The sequence below is a fragment of the Rattus rattus genome, chromosome 2 (assembly GCF_011064425.1).
Source record: "Rattus rattus isolate New Zealand chromosome 2, Rrattus_CSIRO_v1, whole genome shotgun sequence".
Lineage (NCBI taxonomy): Eukaryota > Metazoa > Chordata > Mammalia > Rodentia > Muridae > Rattus > Rattus rattus.
In genome coordinates this window covers 170,845,332-170,860,998 of record NC_046155.1, presented here as the reverse complement: position 1 = coordinate 170,860,998, position 15,667 = coordinate 170,845,332, and the positions used below count along the sequence as shown (strand labels likewise).

Here is a 15,667-nt window from a genome sequence, read left to right as displayed (position 1 = left end):
CTTTGTATCGCCTTTATCACCCCCGCTTCCCCAGGGAGTCCCTCACTCCTCCAAGAAGGGAAGAAAATTTTTCTAGACTTAGCTTCAGCCCCTAGGGACTCTGGGAATTTTTCCTTAAGGGGACAGGACCTCACTCCTAAGCATACACTGTGCCCTGCTTCACGGTGACCAGGCTGCTGCTCGACCCGGGTGACTCTCTTCAAGGATCAGCCAGCTGAGTCTTGTGCTATGCTAGCTCTCTCTAACCCTGCCCAGCCTCTCTCCTACTGTTCTGCTTGACATCAGACCTTTCCTGAGGGTGTGTGAGGAGGCAACCAGCCAGCAGTAGTAGAAGGGAAAATGGCCTGCACCTCCCTCCCTCCCTTCCCCTTTATCCTCCTCCCCTAGAAGAGAACCTGGCCATAGGAAAGTGTCCACGTGACAGGCAGCATTTATTTCAGAGTCCAGTGTTCACAGATGATGGGCTGAGGATGAAGGCAGGGAAGGGGTGGGTTGGGGACTCCAGTGTCGGACTACACAGCAGGGTATCAGGTGGGGGGTAGTGCCCAGCAAGGGAGACAGGAGGTAAAAATAACCCCGGCCTGCCGACCCTCAGCGCTGTGTCCCAGGCCGGGCCCTGGGCTTGGGTCCAGGAGCTATTCTGGGGCCTGGGAGAGTTACATTCCCTGGAGGAAGGCCCCCTCCCAGCCCCCACCTCCCTCTTTCCCTCCCCAAGGCCGCTGGCCACTGTGGGTCCCTGCCCAGCAGGCAGAGGAAGGAAGGGAGGGCCGAGGCTGGAGAAGGAAGGAGGCGGAGGCGTGCGCTGAGGCAGAGACGCTCAGAGCAGGTCCTCTGACGATGCCCAAAGTTCCAGATCCAGAGACTGCCTCTGGGAGGTCCTCAGCCTCAACACTGGGAACAGAACGGGCAGCTAAGCCTGAGCCCACAGGTTGGCTCTGCACTTAGCTGGTTCCCCATTGCACACCCAGACCATCACTCACCTCATCTCCAAAGCCCCCATTGCCACCTCTGCCTCCTCCGGAGGGCCCACCCATGAGAAGGCCCGTGTGTTCTGGACGCTCTGACCCGGAGTGGCTCAACTCCGGTTCCCTGGCTGGCCTGGGGAAGGATAGTGGCATGGTGAAATGGTCCCTGCTAGAGAAGGAGCTGGGAGAGGGTAGGGTGGTGATGGCATTGGGTTTGGTGATGGAGGTGAGGTGCTGGCTGCTGAGGTTGAGGAAGGATTTGAAGCAAGGCTATAGCATCTGAGACCAGGAGGGGATCTTAGGGACTGAAGCTGACGATGCTGGGGGAGGTTGGAGAGGAGAGAGATTTGGCTGGTTACAGGTGACGGTTGTAGAAAGACTGGGTATAGGCAGTTTGGGGCTAGCCACAGACTGAGGGGTTGTTGGGCTGCGGCTGTGATGACAGTTACTGGAAGTGTGACTTTAAGGAGCAGGTCAGGTTACCGCTAGCATTTGGATGCAAACAGTCCTGTGTGGGACTTCAGATAAGACAAAGTCTAGTCTGAAGATGAAGTTGGGGCTCGTGGCTCTAATCTCAGCACTTGGGAGGGTAAAGAGGATTGAAAGTTCAAGGCCAACCTGGACAAACCTGGACAACATAATGAGACCTTGTCTCAAAATATTCAAAAAGAGGTTTAGGATACAAGGAAAGTACCTGCCTAGAATCTCCCAGTGAGGGGCTGGGGGCGTGGCTCAGTGGTACAGCCCCTGCCTAGAATCCTCCAGTGAGGGGGCTGGGGCGTGGCTTAGTGGTAGAGCCCCTGCCTAGAATCCCCCAGTGAGGGGCTGGGGGTGTGGCTCAGTGGTACAGCCCCTGCAAAGAAGCTCCCAGTGTGCTGGGTAGTTTGATGCCAATTTAACATGGGCTAGAGTTATTTGATAGGAGAGACCCTAAGCTAAAAAGTTGCCTCCATAAAATCAGGCCTGTAGGACATTTCTTTTTTTTTTCTTTCTTCCTTTCTTTCCTTTTATTTTTTATTTATTTTTTATTTTTTTATTTTTCTCTGTGTAGCCCTGGCTGTCTTGGAACTCATTTTATAGGCAACACTTGTCTGGAACTCAGAGATCCATCTGCCTCTGCTGGGATGAATGGCGTGGGCCAGCCATGTCCTATAGGAGCATGTCTCAGGAGTAAAGGCTTTATCTAGTATAAGTAAAGTCTGTGTTCCAGCCACAATACTTCAGGCAAAACTGAAGACTAGAGCTAAAGTTAGGTAGAACCCTGCAATGAAGAATGATAGGAAGGAGATGGAGGTAGGTCTTGGCGGATTTAAGGTGACTTTGGGTGAGATTCTGGGTTAGGTAGGCAAGGCCATCCTTGGGTTGGAGATGGGTGAAGATGGGCGGGAGAGGCTGGGTAGTTGATGGCTTTGGGACTCCTTTAACCACAGAGCTGTTGTGTCTGGCTGAGGGCAAGACACAGACTCGAAGCTTGCAAGCACTTACGGAGCCCCTTTCTCTGCTCGCTGGCAGCAGCCGGGGCGTCCCTTGCGTCTCATGCAGTAGAAAGCAGCGACTACGAGTAGCAAGAGACCGACGCTGACTGCCACGGCCATGACAGCCACGCCAGCCTGGGCAGTCTGAGGGGCCACTGTATGGAAAAGACAACGAAGATGTGCTCAGTACTACATTAGGGCTGCCTGTGTGTCCACCCAGAAGCTCCCCTTTGGTTACCTACCGGAGCCAAAGTGGAAGACGTGACCGTTCTTGCCGTGGATGTTCGACGCTTCGCAGGACACGCCCTCTCGGCTCAGGGCGCTGGTGACTTTCAGGGTCAGCGAGCTGCTCATCCAGCCTCTACCCTCGAAGGGCGGCTCTGCTGGCTGTGGAGGCTTGGATCAGGCCCGGTCCCTCGGGATCAAGGGCTGGGGGGGTGAAGGCTGAGGTGGAGTGTTGGGGATATGAAGCTTGGATCGATGAGGGTCAGGGTCCCCTGTGGAACATGGGGTGGGCTCAGGGTGGCAAGGAAAGCCCCTTACAGTAGTATCTCCTCGCTGACTCCAGGTGAGTTTGGGCTCTGGGAAGCCCCGGGCAGAGCAGGTCAGCATGACTTCATCGCCTTCCGTCCAGCTAGTGCCTGATTTGGGTTTTATTTCATTTGGTTTTAACTCTGGAGCTCCTGCGGGTGGCAGGGAGGCGTAGCACAGTGAGTGCGAGTCACAAAAGGGCAAAGAGGAGAAAATAGAGAAGAAATGGGGCGGGGTGGGGGTGGGGGGAGGATGAGCGCTCGCTGAGTGGGTAAAGTGCTTGCTGTACAAGTGTGAAGCCCTGAGTTCAGATCCCCAGCAGCCACATATTAGATGACAGCAGCGGTGAGCGTCTCTAACCCCAGCACTGGAGTCAGGGAGGGTAGAGACAGGAGGATTCCTGGACTTCTCTGAACAGCCATAAACCTAACCACCGAGCTCCTGGTCTCAAAGAAGGTGGAGGGGGCTGGCGGGAGGGCTCAGCAGGTGCATGCCGCCGAGCCTGGCAACCTGAGTTCCGTGCCTGGAACCGATGTAATGGAGGAAGAGAACTGACTCCCGCAGGTTGTTCTCTGACCACCAAACTGACCCAAAATAAATAAACAAACAAAAAAATACAACCGTGCACAGCAGCGTACACCTTGAATCCCAGCACTCGGGAAGCAGAGGCAACTGCATCTCCGCGGGTCTGAGGCTAATCTGATCTACATAGTGAGTTTCAGGCCAGACATGGCTACATAGTGAGACCCCTGTCTCAGAACACCCACTCCTCCCGAACAAAAAGATGAAGGAATAGAGAAAGACAGCCAGAGTCAACTTCTGGTCTCAGGCATGTACACGCATGCACATACACATAACACATGAACGGCTACATAAACCACATATGCACACACAAACATAGCACAGATATCCACAGAGACCACCCAACCATCCAAACCTTGGACCACAAGCTGGAAACTCTGTGTGCGGCTCAGGAGGGGGACTGTGGGTGTGGACGCCTCACACGTGTACGTGCCAGCTGAGTCGAAGGTCACAGAGTCAAGAGAGAGTATGGGACCATCTGCAACGATCACAGAATCCTAGGGAAGGGAGAGGAAGAAAGCCAGGCAGGGTCATGAGAGGATGAGAGGCAGAGGCAGGGCAGTGCCTGAGGTCCCACAGCTCTTCCCTCAGTCACCTTGGTCCAGCGCACAATAGGAGCAGGCAGGCCTCTGGCGGAGCAGTTCACCACCGTGCCACTGCTGTTCAGAAATACAGAGAACTCCTCAGGCACGCTCAGCTCCAACGGATCCAGGTCTGCAGTGGGGAAAACATGGTCACGTTCCCAAGGTCATTGCTCATGCAACCAGGTCCTCTAGAGGGTTACCAGGGGCAGATAACGCCATGTTGTTCTATTGGAGTACCATGACATATTTGCTTTCTACCCAGACCCATCAGCAGATACCAGAAAAGCAGCTCTAAAGGATGCACTATCTGACCTGCAGAGGCTTTACAGTGCTGAAGGTGGAAACCAGGGCCCCCCCAGGAACCAGGCAAGTAAATGCACTAGCATTAGCCACGCCCCCAGCCCCTCCCTGGGGGATTCTAGGCAGGGGCTCTACCACTGAGCCATGCCCCCAGCCCCTCCCTGGGGGGCTTCTAGGCAGGGGCTCTACCACTGAGCCACGCCCCCAGCCCCTCACTGGGGGGTTCTAGGCTGTTATTCTGCTTCAGTGCTGTGCCTCCAGCTCTCCTCCCCAAGTTTTGCTTGAGCTCAAATTTTTGCTCTCTTTTTTTTTTTTTTTTTCTTTTTTTTTCGGAGCTGGGGACCAACCCAGGGCCTTGCGCTTCCTAGGCAAGCGCCTACCACTGAGCTAAATCCCAACCCCAAATTTTTGCTCTCTTTTGTGCCAACCCATCATCTCCATAAAAGCTTAATGGGCTTGGACCAGCAAGACTGCTCAGTGAATAGATACCACGAAGCCAGACAACCTGACTTCAGGCCTCTAGACCCACAAGGTGGAAGGAGATGACGCTCCTGCAAGTTACAGGCACATATGCAAGCGTGCACAATGAATGTAACGGTAATTTTAACTCATCAGACAACTTGATGGGCTCAAGGCTAGGTGTAAACACAGGGGACAGAGTCTTTATTTAGCATAGAAAAGACCCTGTGTTCAATTGTTAGCAACTAAAAGACAACTACGTTCTGGCTTCGTTTGGTGGCCTGTGCCTGTAGTCCCAGCCCTTGGGAAGCTGAGGCTGGAAGATCTGAGTTTCAGGCCAGCCCAAGTTACATAGTAGGACACCATTAAGAGAACAAAAGGTTTTTTTAATGTGACCCCACCTCACCTTCTCTGCACTATTCCTCATTTATTATTATTATTATCATTATTATTATATTATTACTATTATTATTATTATTATCAAGACAGGTTTTTCTATGTAGCCTTGGCTGTTCTGGAACTTGTTCTGTAGACCAGGGTGGCCTTGAACTCACAAAGATCCACCTGCCTCTGCCTCCTGAGTGCTGGGACTAGAGGTGTGTGGCACCACCGCCTACTTATCCCATACTTGTTAAAAGTCGTATTCTTATTGTTTATGGTGTTTGTGTGCGCGTGAGTGCCGGGGGTTGTGTGTGAAGGTCAGAGGACACTTGATGGAGATAATTCTCTCCCTCCTTCATGGGAGACCCAAGAATCAAACTCGGGTTGCTGGGCTTGGCAGCAAGTTCCTTGGCTTGCCGAACCATCTTGCCTGCCCATTTTCCCGCTTGTCTGGATCTGTCATCCTGACAAGGGATGTTTTTAAAGAACACGCAGGTCCATCTTCACCTTTCCTTAAACCCTGTCATGGCTCCCCGGTACCCTTGGCATCCTGGCCAAAGTGCTGCAGCCTACAATAGCCTGCCTAATCTATGAACACTGCCTTTCTTCCTCCCTACCTGCTCTGCTCCAGAGACCCTGATTTTAGGTTCAGTTTTTCTCATCGCGAGGGCCTCTGCACTCGCTCTCTCTGCCTGCAGCGGAAGCTCTGGGGGTTTCCTGTATCATCCTTCATTATCATTTCTTATCCGTGTGTCCCCTTCTCTCAGAGGCTCCCCCTGCCCCCATTGCTGTGGACACCCTGATCTCAGGATCTCTTTTCCAACACCGACAACTGATTCCTCCAGCTGCTGCGAGGGCCCGCAGCTGTCAACCCTCAGCTGTCAGCCCTCTGTGGGAATGCCCTCAACTGTAAGGAGCCCCTCACCCAAGGTCATGCCCCTTCCCTGCACAACACACAGACAATTAGGCCCCGCTCCTTCACCCTAACTGGGGATCACTGGGGATTCCACCCCACCCCACCACCACCCCACCACCACCCCACCCCAAGGCCTTTCGTAAACTGCAGTCAAACCTGGGCTCCTGCCCACCCTTTCGGCTTCTGAATGCATAGACTTTTCATAAAGACTCTATCTACAGGAGAACACTTCTGTGAACTCAGACTGTGACAATCTTTTGTCACCTCACACCTCTGTCTTATCAACACTACCTACCGCTGTAAGACACACTACTGTGACTAAAACGGTTTGGACTAGCACTTGCCTCCTGTCTCTGCTACTGTAGTGGGGCTACAGAGTAAGTCCAGGGCCGGCCTAGCTTCAGGAACTTTGTCTCAACCAAAACAAAAAAAAAAAAACAAACTGAGGCTGGAAGGCCTGGAGGCATGCGTGACTCAGTGGTAGAGCCCCTGCCTAGAATCCCCCAGTGAGGGGCTGGGGCGTGGCTCAGTGGTAGAGCCCCTGCCTAGAATCCCCCAGTGAGGGGCTGGGGGCGTGGCTCAGTGGTAGAGCCCCTGCCTAGAATCCCCCAGTGAGGGGCTGGAATGTGGTTTTACCATCATCCACCTGCCTTGAAGCCCCAGATTCTACATAAAATAAAGGCTACGTATAGCTGTTCAAGTTTAATCTCTGAGAGAAGGCGGAGAGGTAAAAAGATCTCTGGGCACGTTGGCTGGCCAGCTAGTCTAGGTTAGTCAGAGAGCTCCAGGTCATTCAAGAGATCTGTCTCAGAAAACAGTGTCAATCCTGAGGAATGACGGCCTAGGTTGACCTCTATCCTTGGTACACACATGCGCAGGATGTGTGCACATGTGTACACACACACACACACACACACACACACACACACACACACACACACACACACACACCAGAGCTTTCTTCCTAGCAAACTGAATTGCAAAAGGTTTTTTAAAACCCAGGACTAGAAAAGTCAGAAATCAATGGACTTAAAATTGAGGAGTTAGCTAGGAAGAGCGGCGCTTTCTGGGCTGCAGCCTCGAAGGGGGCGGGGCCGGGATGGGAGAGGAAGTGGATGGCAAAGCTGCTTGGGTGAATACCGATGGTTGAAGAGGGACTCATCTCTGTCTACACAACACCTGGGAGCCACCGCACGCTCTAAGCAGGGGAGAGAGTCAAGGGTTGAGATCTGGCTATCGCACACTGGAAAATCTGTGTGGCAGTTTGGAGGAGCCAGGGCTGGGACCCAGAGGGAGAGGAACGGATGAAGCCTGACCCCACCCTATCCTCCCTCCTCCCAGAGCTCTCACAGGCCACGTGCAGCTTTAGCTTCTTGACAAGTTGCACCTCCTCGTCAGCATCGTAATCCTCCACTCTGCAGCCGTAGATCCCGCTCTGGCTCCGATGCACCCCCTCCAGGGTCAAGTTTCCCTTGAGGTTGACATTCAGCTGTTCCTCCTGGTTTCCCTGAGTAAGAGGATGGGGCACCAGATTCGGGAGCTGTTGTTCTCTGGGCAATTGGGGGTGGAGTCAGGGGTCATACTTGGTTAGAGTCTATTCAAGCCAAGGATAAGAAGGTCACAGAAGTTGGGTGTATCCTCCAAACCATCTCAAGTTAGGATCACAGGTCCTTCAGGTCAAAGGTTCTCACCAAGCCAAACACCCACTACTGTCAAAATTAGCAGCTGGGGCTGGAGGCAAGGCTCAGTGGTAGAGCCCCTGCCTAGAATCCCCCAATGAGAGCTGGGGGCGTGGCTCAGTGGTAGAGCCCCTGCCTAGAATCCCCCAATGAGGGGCTGGGGGCGTGGCTCAGTGGTAGAGTCCCTGCCTAGAATCCCCCAATGAGGGGCTGGGGGCGTGGCTCAGTGGTAGAGCCCCTGCCTAGAATCCCCCAGCGAGGGGCTGGGGGCGTGGCTCGGTGAGATAGCACTTGGGGAGCATGCAACAGGCCCTGGGTTCTTTCTCCCTCACCACTAAAGACAAACAAGTCGTTGATAAGGTTAGTATTGACAGGTTTAGGTGTTATCCAAAGGGACTGCATTACCTGTTCTCGAAAAAATGAATACTCCGGGCTGGGGCTGCCATCACCCTGGCAGAGCAGCTGGACAGCATCACCCTCACGTACCCAGCCCTCTGTGGTGGATGGGCTCCCCACCCAGAATTCTACATGCTCCGTGGGATCTGTGGGAGGATAGGAAGTAAGGTCATGGCATGTGTCCAGGCTGGGCTGAGGAGGAAAGGTCACTTCTACTTTTAAAGGGAGAGATACAATAGCTAAAGCGTAGAAGTCTGGTCTCTGTTTAGTTCTTTAAGGTTTATAAGCCAGGCAGTGGTGGCACAGACCTTTAATCCTAGCACTCAGGAGGCAGAGGCAGGAGGCTCTGTGAGTCTGAGGCCAGCCTGGTCTACAGAGTGAGTTGTCCAGGACAGCCAGGGCTGCACAGAGAAACCCTGTCTCAGGACTCGTGTGAGTGTGTCGCATTCCTTTTCTTTGATTTTGAGATGTGCTCCCTCTCTGAATCTCAGGTAGGTTTTGAACTCTTCATCTTCCTGTCTCTGCCTCCTCAGTGCTCCGATGACAGGCACATGTCACCTCACCTGATAGGTCCAGACTTACTCTCAGAACCGGAAAGGTCAGAGGTGGGGGGAAGTTGACAGAATAGCTCAATGGTCAGAGGTCAAGGTATAATTTGAGATTTAAGACCAGATGATATATGGAGACCCAATTCAGCGGGAGAGAGTGGAGCATTCTATGGGGTACAGGGCCCTATGCTGGAGCAGGGTCAGTAGGGCCTGATTCTTTGGGGGTACTGATTGTTTGGGGGGTACTGTTGGAGGTCAAAGGTCAGCCATCCAACCCAGCATCATTTCAGTATGAGGTGAGTAGGTAGAGTATGGACCCCAATTGGAATAGGGGCTTGGGAGTTGGGTCTTGATGGGATAAGATCTTAGGTTAGGGGCTGAGGGTCATGGGGACTCACAGTGCAGGGTGAGGCGGAAGGTATGGCTGTCTAGGCGGCCATGTTGGCCTGAGGGCAAGTCGTAGTGAGCAGCACAGTGGAAACTGGCATCCCGATGAGTTTTGTGGAGCCTCAGATAGAGGGTGCTGGTCAGGGAATACAGTCCTGAGGCTTCCCGGACAGTTCGGCTGGTCATATAGCCCTCTGTAAGAGAGGCATGTAGCAGTCTGGTGAGTTAACCCTGCCCACTAGAAACCCTTATCCCACCCGCCCCTGCTCATTGGCTCCTGCTGGCTCACTTGAGTTCAGCTCCATGGGTACATCCAGACGGTGCCCGTTCTGGTACCATGTGATCCGAGGCACCGGGTTTCCGTTGTTGCTGCTGCAGGTGGCGATCTGGGGAAGATAGGGGCGTGGCCTGGGCTCGGTGCCAGGACTCTGAAGTCTGGTTCCCTTTTTCCTAGATCTGCCCTTTAGGTGTGTCCAATGGGCTCTTTCTTCCCAGCAGCGGAAACAGAAGACCCTGACTCCCATTTTTCCCATTAAAAAGCCCAAAGCTCCAGCCTGTGAGACCGCTCAGCTGTTAAGTGTGGTCGTGGGGGAGACGGAAGACCTGAGTTAGATCCCAGGAACCGTGTAGAGGAAGAGGAAGGGAAGTGGCTCTCAGAAGTGGTCCTCTGCCTTACACACTCACACTGTGGCAATGTGGGCCCCTCCACACCCCTTAATTAATTAAAAACCTGGACCAAGAGTGGCGGCACCCAACTGTAATTCCAGGTCTTAAGAAGCTGAGATAGAGGGCTGGAGCGGTTGCTCAGTGGTTAGGAGCACTGACTGCTCTTCCAGAGGTCCTGAGTTCAATTCCTTGCAAGCACATGGTGGCTCACAACCATCTGTAATGGGATCTGATACCCTCTTCTGGCGAGTCTGAGAACACGGACAGTGTACTCATACATATACAGAAAGTAAAAAAAATAAATCTTAAAAAAATTAAAAAAAAAAAAAAAAGAAGAAGCTGAGATAGAAACATCAGTTTGACACTAGCCTGGGCTACCTAGTGGGTTCCACGCCAGCCTGAGCCTCCTGAGATCCTATTTCATACAACCCCAAACCAAAATGAGCTCCGGCATGTAATCCTAGCACTTGAATCAATCACAGAGGCAGGAGGACCAGGAGTTCAGTCATCCTTAGCTATACAGCATGTTTCAGGCCATGCTAGGCACATACCTGGGACCTCAGTATTTGGAAGGTAGGTATAAGTGGCTATATGGGAAGTTTCAGGATAGCCTATGCTACATGGGGTCATGCCCCCCCAAAAAACCCCAAACAAAACCAGAACAAGTCAAAACCCCTACAACAGGGAGGCTGAGTCTTATTGTTCATTGGTACACCACCTGCCTGGCATGCTCAAAGCCGAGTTCATTCTCTAATAACACACAGGCACGCATGCACACATGCACGTGCCCCCCCACCCCCATACACACGTGCGCTAGGGCCCTAGTCTTGGATTCTTCACCTACTGCTTGCAACTCCAGCCCATATTACCTCCTGGGCAGACTGTTCCATGACAGACAGCGTCCCTTTGTTGGGAGCCACCTCCGTAGCCTCTGGTATTGCTGTTGGAAAGACGTTCACGTCAGGAGGCCCTCCTCTGGTCCCCTGGCTCCTCAGGATGGTTTTTTAGCAACACTTACCAAACACACGGACACTTGAGGTGGCCTCTGAGGTACCTGCTGCCCCAGCCTTCACTACGCACACGTAGTCCCGTTCATCGCCCACCTGGGCCTCTGCTATCACCAAACGCCCAAGGGAGTCTATTTTGTATGGGGGTCTGCGGCCCCGAGAGTTGTGGATTGTGCCCAGGAACTCTGAGCCCTGTGGTTCCACAGAAGCCAGACGGTGTCGAGCCCCGGAAGCATCAACCTGTGGACGTGTACAGGGGACAGTGTTAGCCTGAGCAGTGTGCCCTTCTTCATATTTTTCTCCAAGATTTTTTTTCTCTGAGTCTCGGAAAGGAACCTAGTGGCTACATACTAAGTAAACACTCCACCACTGAGCCACGCCCCCAGCCCCTCCTTCACTGGGGGATTCCAGGCAGGGGCTCTACCACTGAGCCACGCCCCCCGCCCCTCCCTGGGGGAGTCTAGGCTAGTATTCTATTAGCTACTAGTGAGTTACACCCTCATTCCTCTTTTTATTTTTACCTAACACTTTTTTTGAGACAGGGTTTGTGTATCCCCATTTTTTTCTGGAACTTGTAGATTAGGTTGACTCAGACTCAGAGATCTACTTGCCTCTCCCTCCGGAGAGCTGGAATTAAAGGTGCATGAGACCATGCATGGCCATCCTTCTTCTTCTTTTTTTTTTTTTTTAAGATTTATTTATTTAATGTACATGAGTACATTGTCACTGTCTTCAGACACACAGGAAGAGGGCATCGGATCCCATTACAGATGGTTGTGAGCCACCATGTGGTTGCTGGGAATTGAACTCAGGACCTCTGGAAGAGCAGTCAATGCTGTTAACCACTGAGCCATCTCTCCAGCCCTCAATGGCCATCCTTTCTTAAAACCTTTTTTTTTATATTAATTTTTGTGATGTGTGTGTGTGTGTGTGTGTGTGTGTGTGTGTGTGTGTGTGTGTCCATGCACATGAATTCAGATGCCCGGGGAGTCCGAAAAGGGCATCAAATCCCTCAGAGGTAGGGCCACAGGCAACCGTGAACATAGGAGTGTTGAGCTCAGGTCCTCAGGAAAAGAACCAAGGACCGAACCCAGGGCCTTGTGCTTGCTAGGCAAGCGCTCTACCACTGAGCTAAATCCCCAACCCCGAACCAAGTGTTATTAAGTGTGGCCCATCTCTCCAATCCCTTGGCCTTCTCTTTGATTTTTATATTGCATTTTATACCTCAGTGGGGTTTGACTTCATAGACCCTGAACTCCCCTCATGGTTGTCTGGAATTCCAGGCCTAAGAGGCTGTCGTTTCTCTCAACCCTCTGGGCCCATCCATGTCCTCTCTCCTGAGTCCCAGCGTACTCCTCTGTCCCTCACCGTTCACCTTCTGTTCCCATGTCTCCTCTGTCTCTCTCTCTCTCCTCACCCTGTCTCTCTCATTTCCTCTCCTTCCCTGTTGTCTCTGGTGGCCCTCACTCCAGCACTGTGTCCTAAGGGGAAACCACTGCTCACATCTGCCCTGCTCAGACACCTGGCACCTTGCAGAGGCCAGAGCCTTCCTAGGTCTCAGTCTCCTCATTGGTGAATGAGGAGCATTTTCCGATGGCTCTGTGTAAGGTCTTCTGAGCAATCAGTGTAGGCAGAGCTAATGGCTGCTAAGGTGACCAGGCCACTGGATCCTCTCCCCCACCCCTCCCCTCCTCTCCTCCCCTCCTCACACCATCCCAACCCCCCTACCCCACCCCCCCCAGCTTCCAGCATAGAGCACTCACAAGCAACCACTCCAGCACATAATTCTCAGGATGCTCCCGTGGTGTGCAGTCCAGGGCAATTTGCTCCCCTCGCATCACCTCCACCCGTGGGGGAACCGACACGTGCAGCTCAGCCTGGGCACCTGCAGATGGGTGCAGCATCGAATGTCCACCCACTGCCATCAACAGGGAGGGCCCTCCAGGCCCCAGCCTCCTCCATCAGATAGGAGTCTAGGCTCTAGCCTCCTCCCTTTCTCCCTCCTTGGTCCCCTCTGAGCTTGGGTCCTGTCAGTGTCTTTTCAACTCTTCTTTTTAGAAATAGGGTCTTACCCCATAGCCTTGGCTGCCTGGAATCCTTCGGGCTATGTGAACCAGGCTGGCCTCGAACTCACAGAGATTTACAGCTGCCTCAGCCTCCCTCCTGAGTGCTGGGATTAAAGTCCTGTGCCACTGGCCCAGCCTCTCTGACTTGTAAGGCTTAAAGTAAAGCTTTCTCCAGCATTCCAAGCTAAAGTCTGGCTTCTTTTCTAGCAAATGTCCCCTTAAGGAAGGGCCAGGCCTGGCTCTCCCCTTGGCCTCCAGCGCACAGAGCAAGACTTGGCCTGGGGCTAAATAACAAACAGGTCTTTCTCCATCTCAGTCCCATCCTATCTCATGATCCCATCCTATCTTCTCCGGTAGCTCCTGGGGGCCCTCTGCTCTCTCCTGTGTGGGGGGCTGGGGTGTGGGCTGCAGCTGGGCCAGAAGCTGGATGGGTGTGTGGGAGTGGCAAGGGGGGACAGGGCTGGGCAGGTTTCAGGAATGTGGGAGGGCCAGGCTGGCTGAGACCTGCCCGGCTTGGCGCCAGAGCCCCCTACCCGCCCCTTGACAAACCCCCACCCCCCATCTCTTTACCAGAGAAGCTTGAAAAGGGTGAGGTGAGTCACCTGGGCAGAGGGGCGAGGCTGGGTCCTAAGGGAGAAAGGGCTGGAAGCTTAGACGCCTGCAGCAGAGCAGGCTGGATGTGGGAAACAAGGACCTCTGAGTCCTAGGGACCTGGGAACTTGGGTCTGGGTTTCCTGTCAGGGTCTGGCGAGTAGCATGGCTCTTGCTGAGAATCTACCCTCTGGGCTGGCATCTTTTTCTGCTCAGCCTGGCACAGGTTACTCCTGGGTTCCCACTATATACCACGTTTGTGCCAGGAGCCTGGTTTCTCAGGCACCCACCTCTGGCCCCAGCCTGTCCCTGGGGAGCTGATGTGGGGCCAGGCTGGTGCCCCGGACTGGATGTGAGCAGCAAGCAGCAAGGCAGACAGAGATCCTGTCTTCCCTGATCTCTCTTCGCCTTGTCCCCAGTGTCCCCCCAGTCCCCGTTTCTCCTCCCCTTTCACCACATGCAGGTGTGTGGATTTATCAGGGGCCCAAGGAAAGGGGCCCTGTCAGTCGGAAACACTTTTCCACGTTCTCTGCCAGGCTCTCTTCTCCCGGCCCTTTCAGAGATTGGCGGGTCCTTTAGAGACAGCCTAAACTCTGAATTTTGGGGAAACCCCAACATTCTAGAAAGTGCTCTAGTCGCAGGGTCCCCAGTTTCTCCGAGGAAACTCTGAGCTTAATCAGTTAGAGACAGCTGTGGGATGTTAATCTTCGGTATCTTAGCAGAACCTACTTTGATTATGGGGGAGGGCAGGGGCTGGACTCTAGTCTAAAGGACTAGGGGACACAGATCCCAGATTCCAGGTACCCAAGGTTATTAGGGGTCGTAGGGCTTAGATTCCAGGATTCCCGAAGGGCTGGGAAGGGACCGCTGTCTCAGATTGTGTTTGCTCCAGAGCTGAGGTATCCTTAGCATTCAGATCCGATACACCCCAAGGCCTCCCCGCCTTCCTCCCTACTGGGGAATCCCTAGATTGTGCTCCCTGGGGAAATGGAAGCTTGTTCCCCTTGTCTTCTCCGGGACTCCAGGGGCCTGCCCCACAAGCCCCAACCTCAAGTTCCAGCTCTGCCCTCAGCCGCAAGTCATACCTGAGTAGCCCGACAGCAGGAGGGTGAGCCACAGTAGCCCTGCGCGGGCGTCAGGGGGTTCCATATTCCCTGCAGTGGCGGCAGTGACTGAGCCCGGGCGAGGCTCTCCGCCGCCCTGAAGCTGGCAGCGGAGGCCAGGCCCCTGACCACGCCCCTGACCACGCCCACCCCCATCTCCAAGCTGGGCGCAGGGCCAAGACCTCCCACTGCCCTGAGAGGACCTCCCACCCTCGCGCGCGGGGACCCGCCAGCACCGGCGCGCGCTCTGCTCCATCCAACCCACGCCCGCGGCTGTCCTCCGCAGCCATGGGGACCGCCCGATCAGTCTAGTTAGTGCCCCGAGCTGGGATCTAAAAGACACCGCGCGGAGACCCTCGGTCCCTTCCTTCCTGGCCACCTGCGGGACTTTGACACGCATTCCCAAGGTGGCTTGCGGCCCTCGGCTGCAGGTGGATCTTTTCCCTAGTTTGTTTTCTTTTTGGAGACGGGTGTCACACTGTAGCACAGGCTGGCCTGGAGCTCACCGCAAGCCTCCGTCCGGTCTCAGTTTCCCAAGGACTGGGATTACAAGGGTGAACCATCACCCTGGTTTGTGAACTGTCGGCTTTGATCAGCAGTCCCTGATATGATTAGTTGCCTGTGCTAGCCTCTCTTTGTAGTCTCTCCTGCATGACCGGCTCTTCTCTGAGTGCCCTAGGATGCCCTCCCCTTGGAGCCAGCCACCTTGCTGGGAAGTGCCCCTCCTCTGACGGAGCAGTGGCTTGGAACTGGTCAGGTCATTCTTTTCTCTAATGAGTTTTCAACTCCCAGTCCTGGTAAAGCTCTTTGGTGATGAGGTGGGGATGGGGTGCCCCTCCCTCTGCTCTGCTCTCCTTGACTCCCTCACTTCCCCCCATCCAGGGAATCCAAGGAATGTCACCCCCCTTCCACCTTCCTTCCCTCCCCGCCATTCCTTCCCCACCTTGGGGGGAGGGGAGGAGAAGTGGGCTGGTGTGGTGGCAGGTGAGTGGTGGAAGGAAAGAGAAGAGCAGGCCACTGGGGCCGCTGGG

At 54.0% G+C, this 15,667-nt stretch overlaps 1 protein-coding gene across 1 annotated transcript; it reads right to left on the bottom strand.

Annotated features, from left to right (window-relative positions):
- Nucleotides 1-412: 412 nt before the first annotated feature.
- On the bottom strand, nucleotides 413-14,734 carry Bcam (basal cell adhesion molecule (Lutheran blood group)). Its single transcript, XM_032894275.1, has 15 exons — nucleotides 14,619-14,734; nucleotides 12,640-12,761; nucleotides 10,888-11,116; nucleotides 10,739-10,809; nucleotides 9,493-9,589; nucleotides 9,215-9,397; nucleotides 8,278-8,414; nucleotides 7,544-7,700; nucleotides 4,149-4,267; nucleotides 3,909-4,050; nucleotides 2,984-3,123; nucleotides 2,683-2,827; nucleotides 2,451-2,595; nucleotides 981-1,098; nucleotides 413-891 (listed from the first exon to the last, which is right to left on the bottom strand). The coding sequence occupies exons 1-15, from the start codon at nucleotides 14,680-14,682 to the stop codon at nucleotides 886-888; spliced, it is 1,875 nt and encodes a 624-aa protein (XP_032750166.1). The 5' UTR covers nucleotides 14,683-14,734; the 3' UTR covers nucleotides 413-885.
- Between the last annotated feature and the right edge of the window lie 933 nt (nucleotides 14,735-15,667).

Bases quoted from the DNA above. Each gene is read 5' to 3' on its own strand.
- Bcam (XM_032894275.1), bottom strand. From the start codon at position 14,682: ATGGAACCCCCTGACGCCCGCGCAGGGCTACTGTGGCTCACCCTCCTG. The intron at 9,398-9,492 runs GTGAGCCAGCAG...CCTCTCTTACAG, and splicing joins ACCCATGGAGCTGAACTCAA to AGGGCTATATGACCAGCCGA. The intron at 1,099-2,450 runs GTAAGTGCTTGC...ATCCTTCCCCAG, and splicing joins CGAGCAGAGAAAGGGGCTCC to GCCAGCCAGGGAACCGGAGT.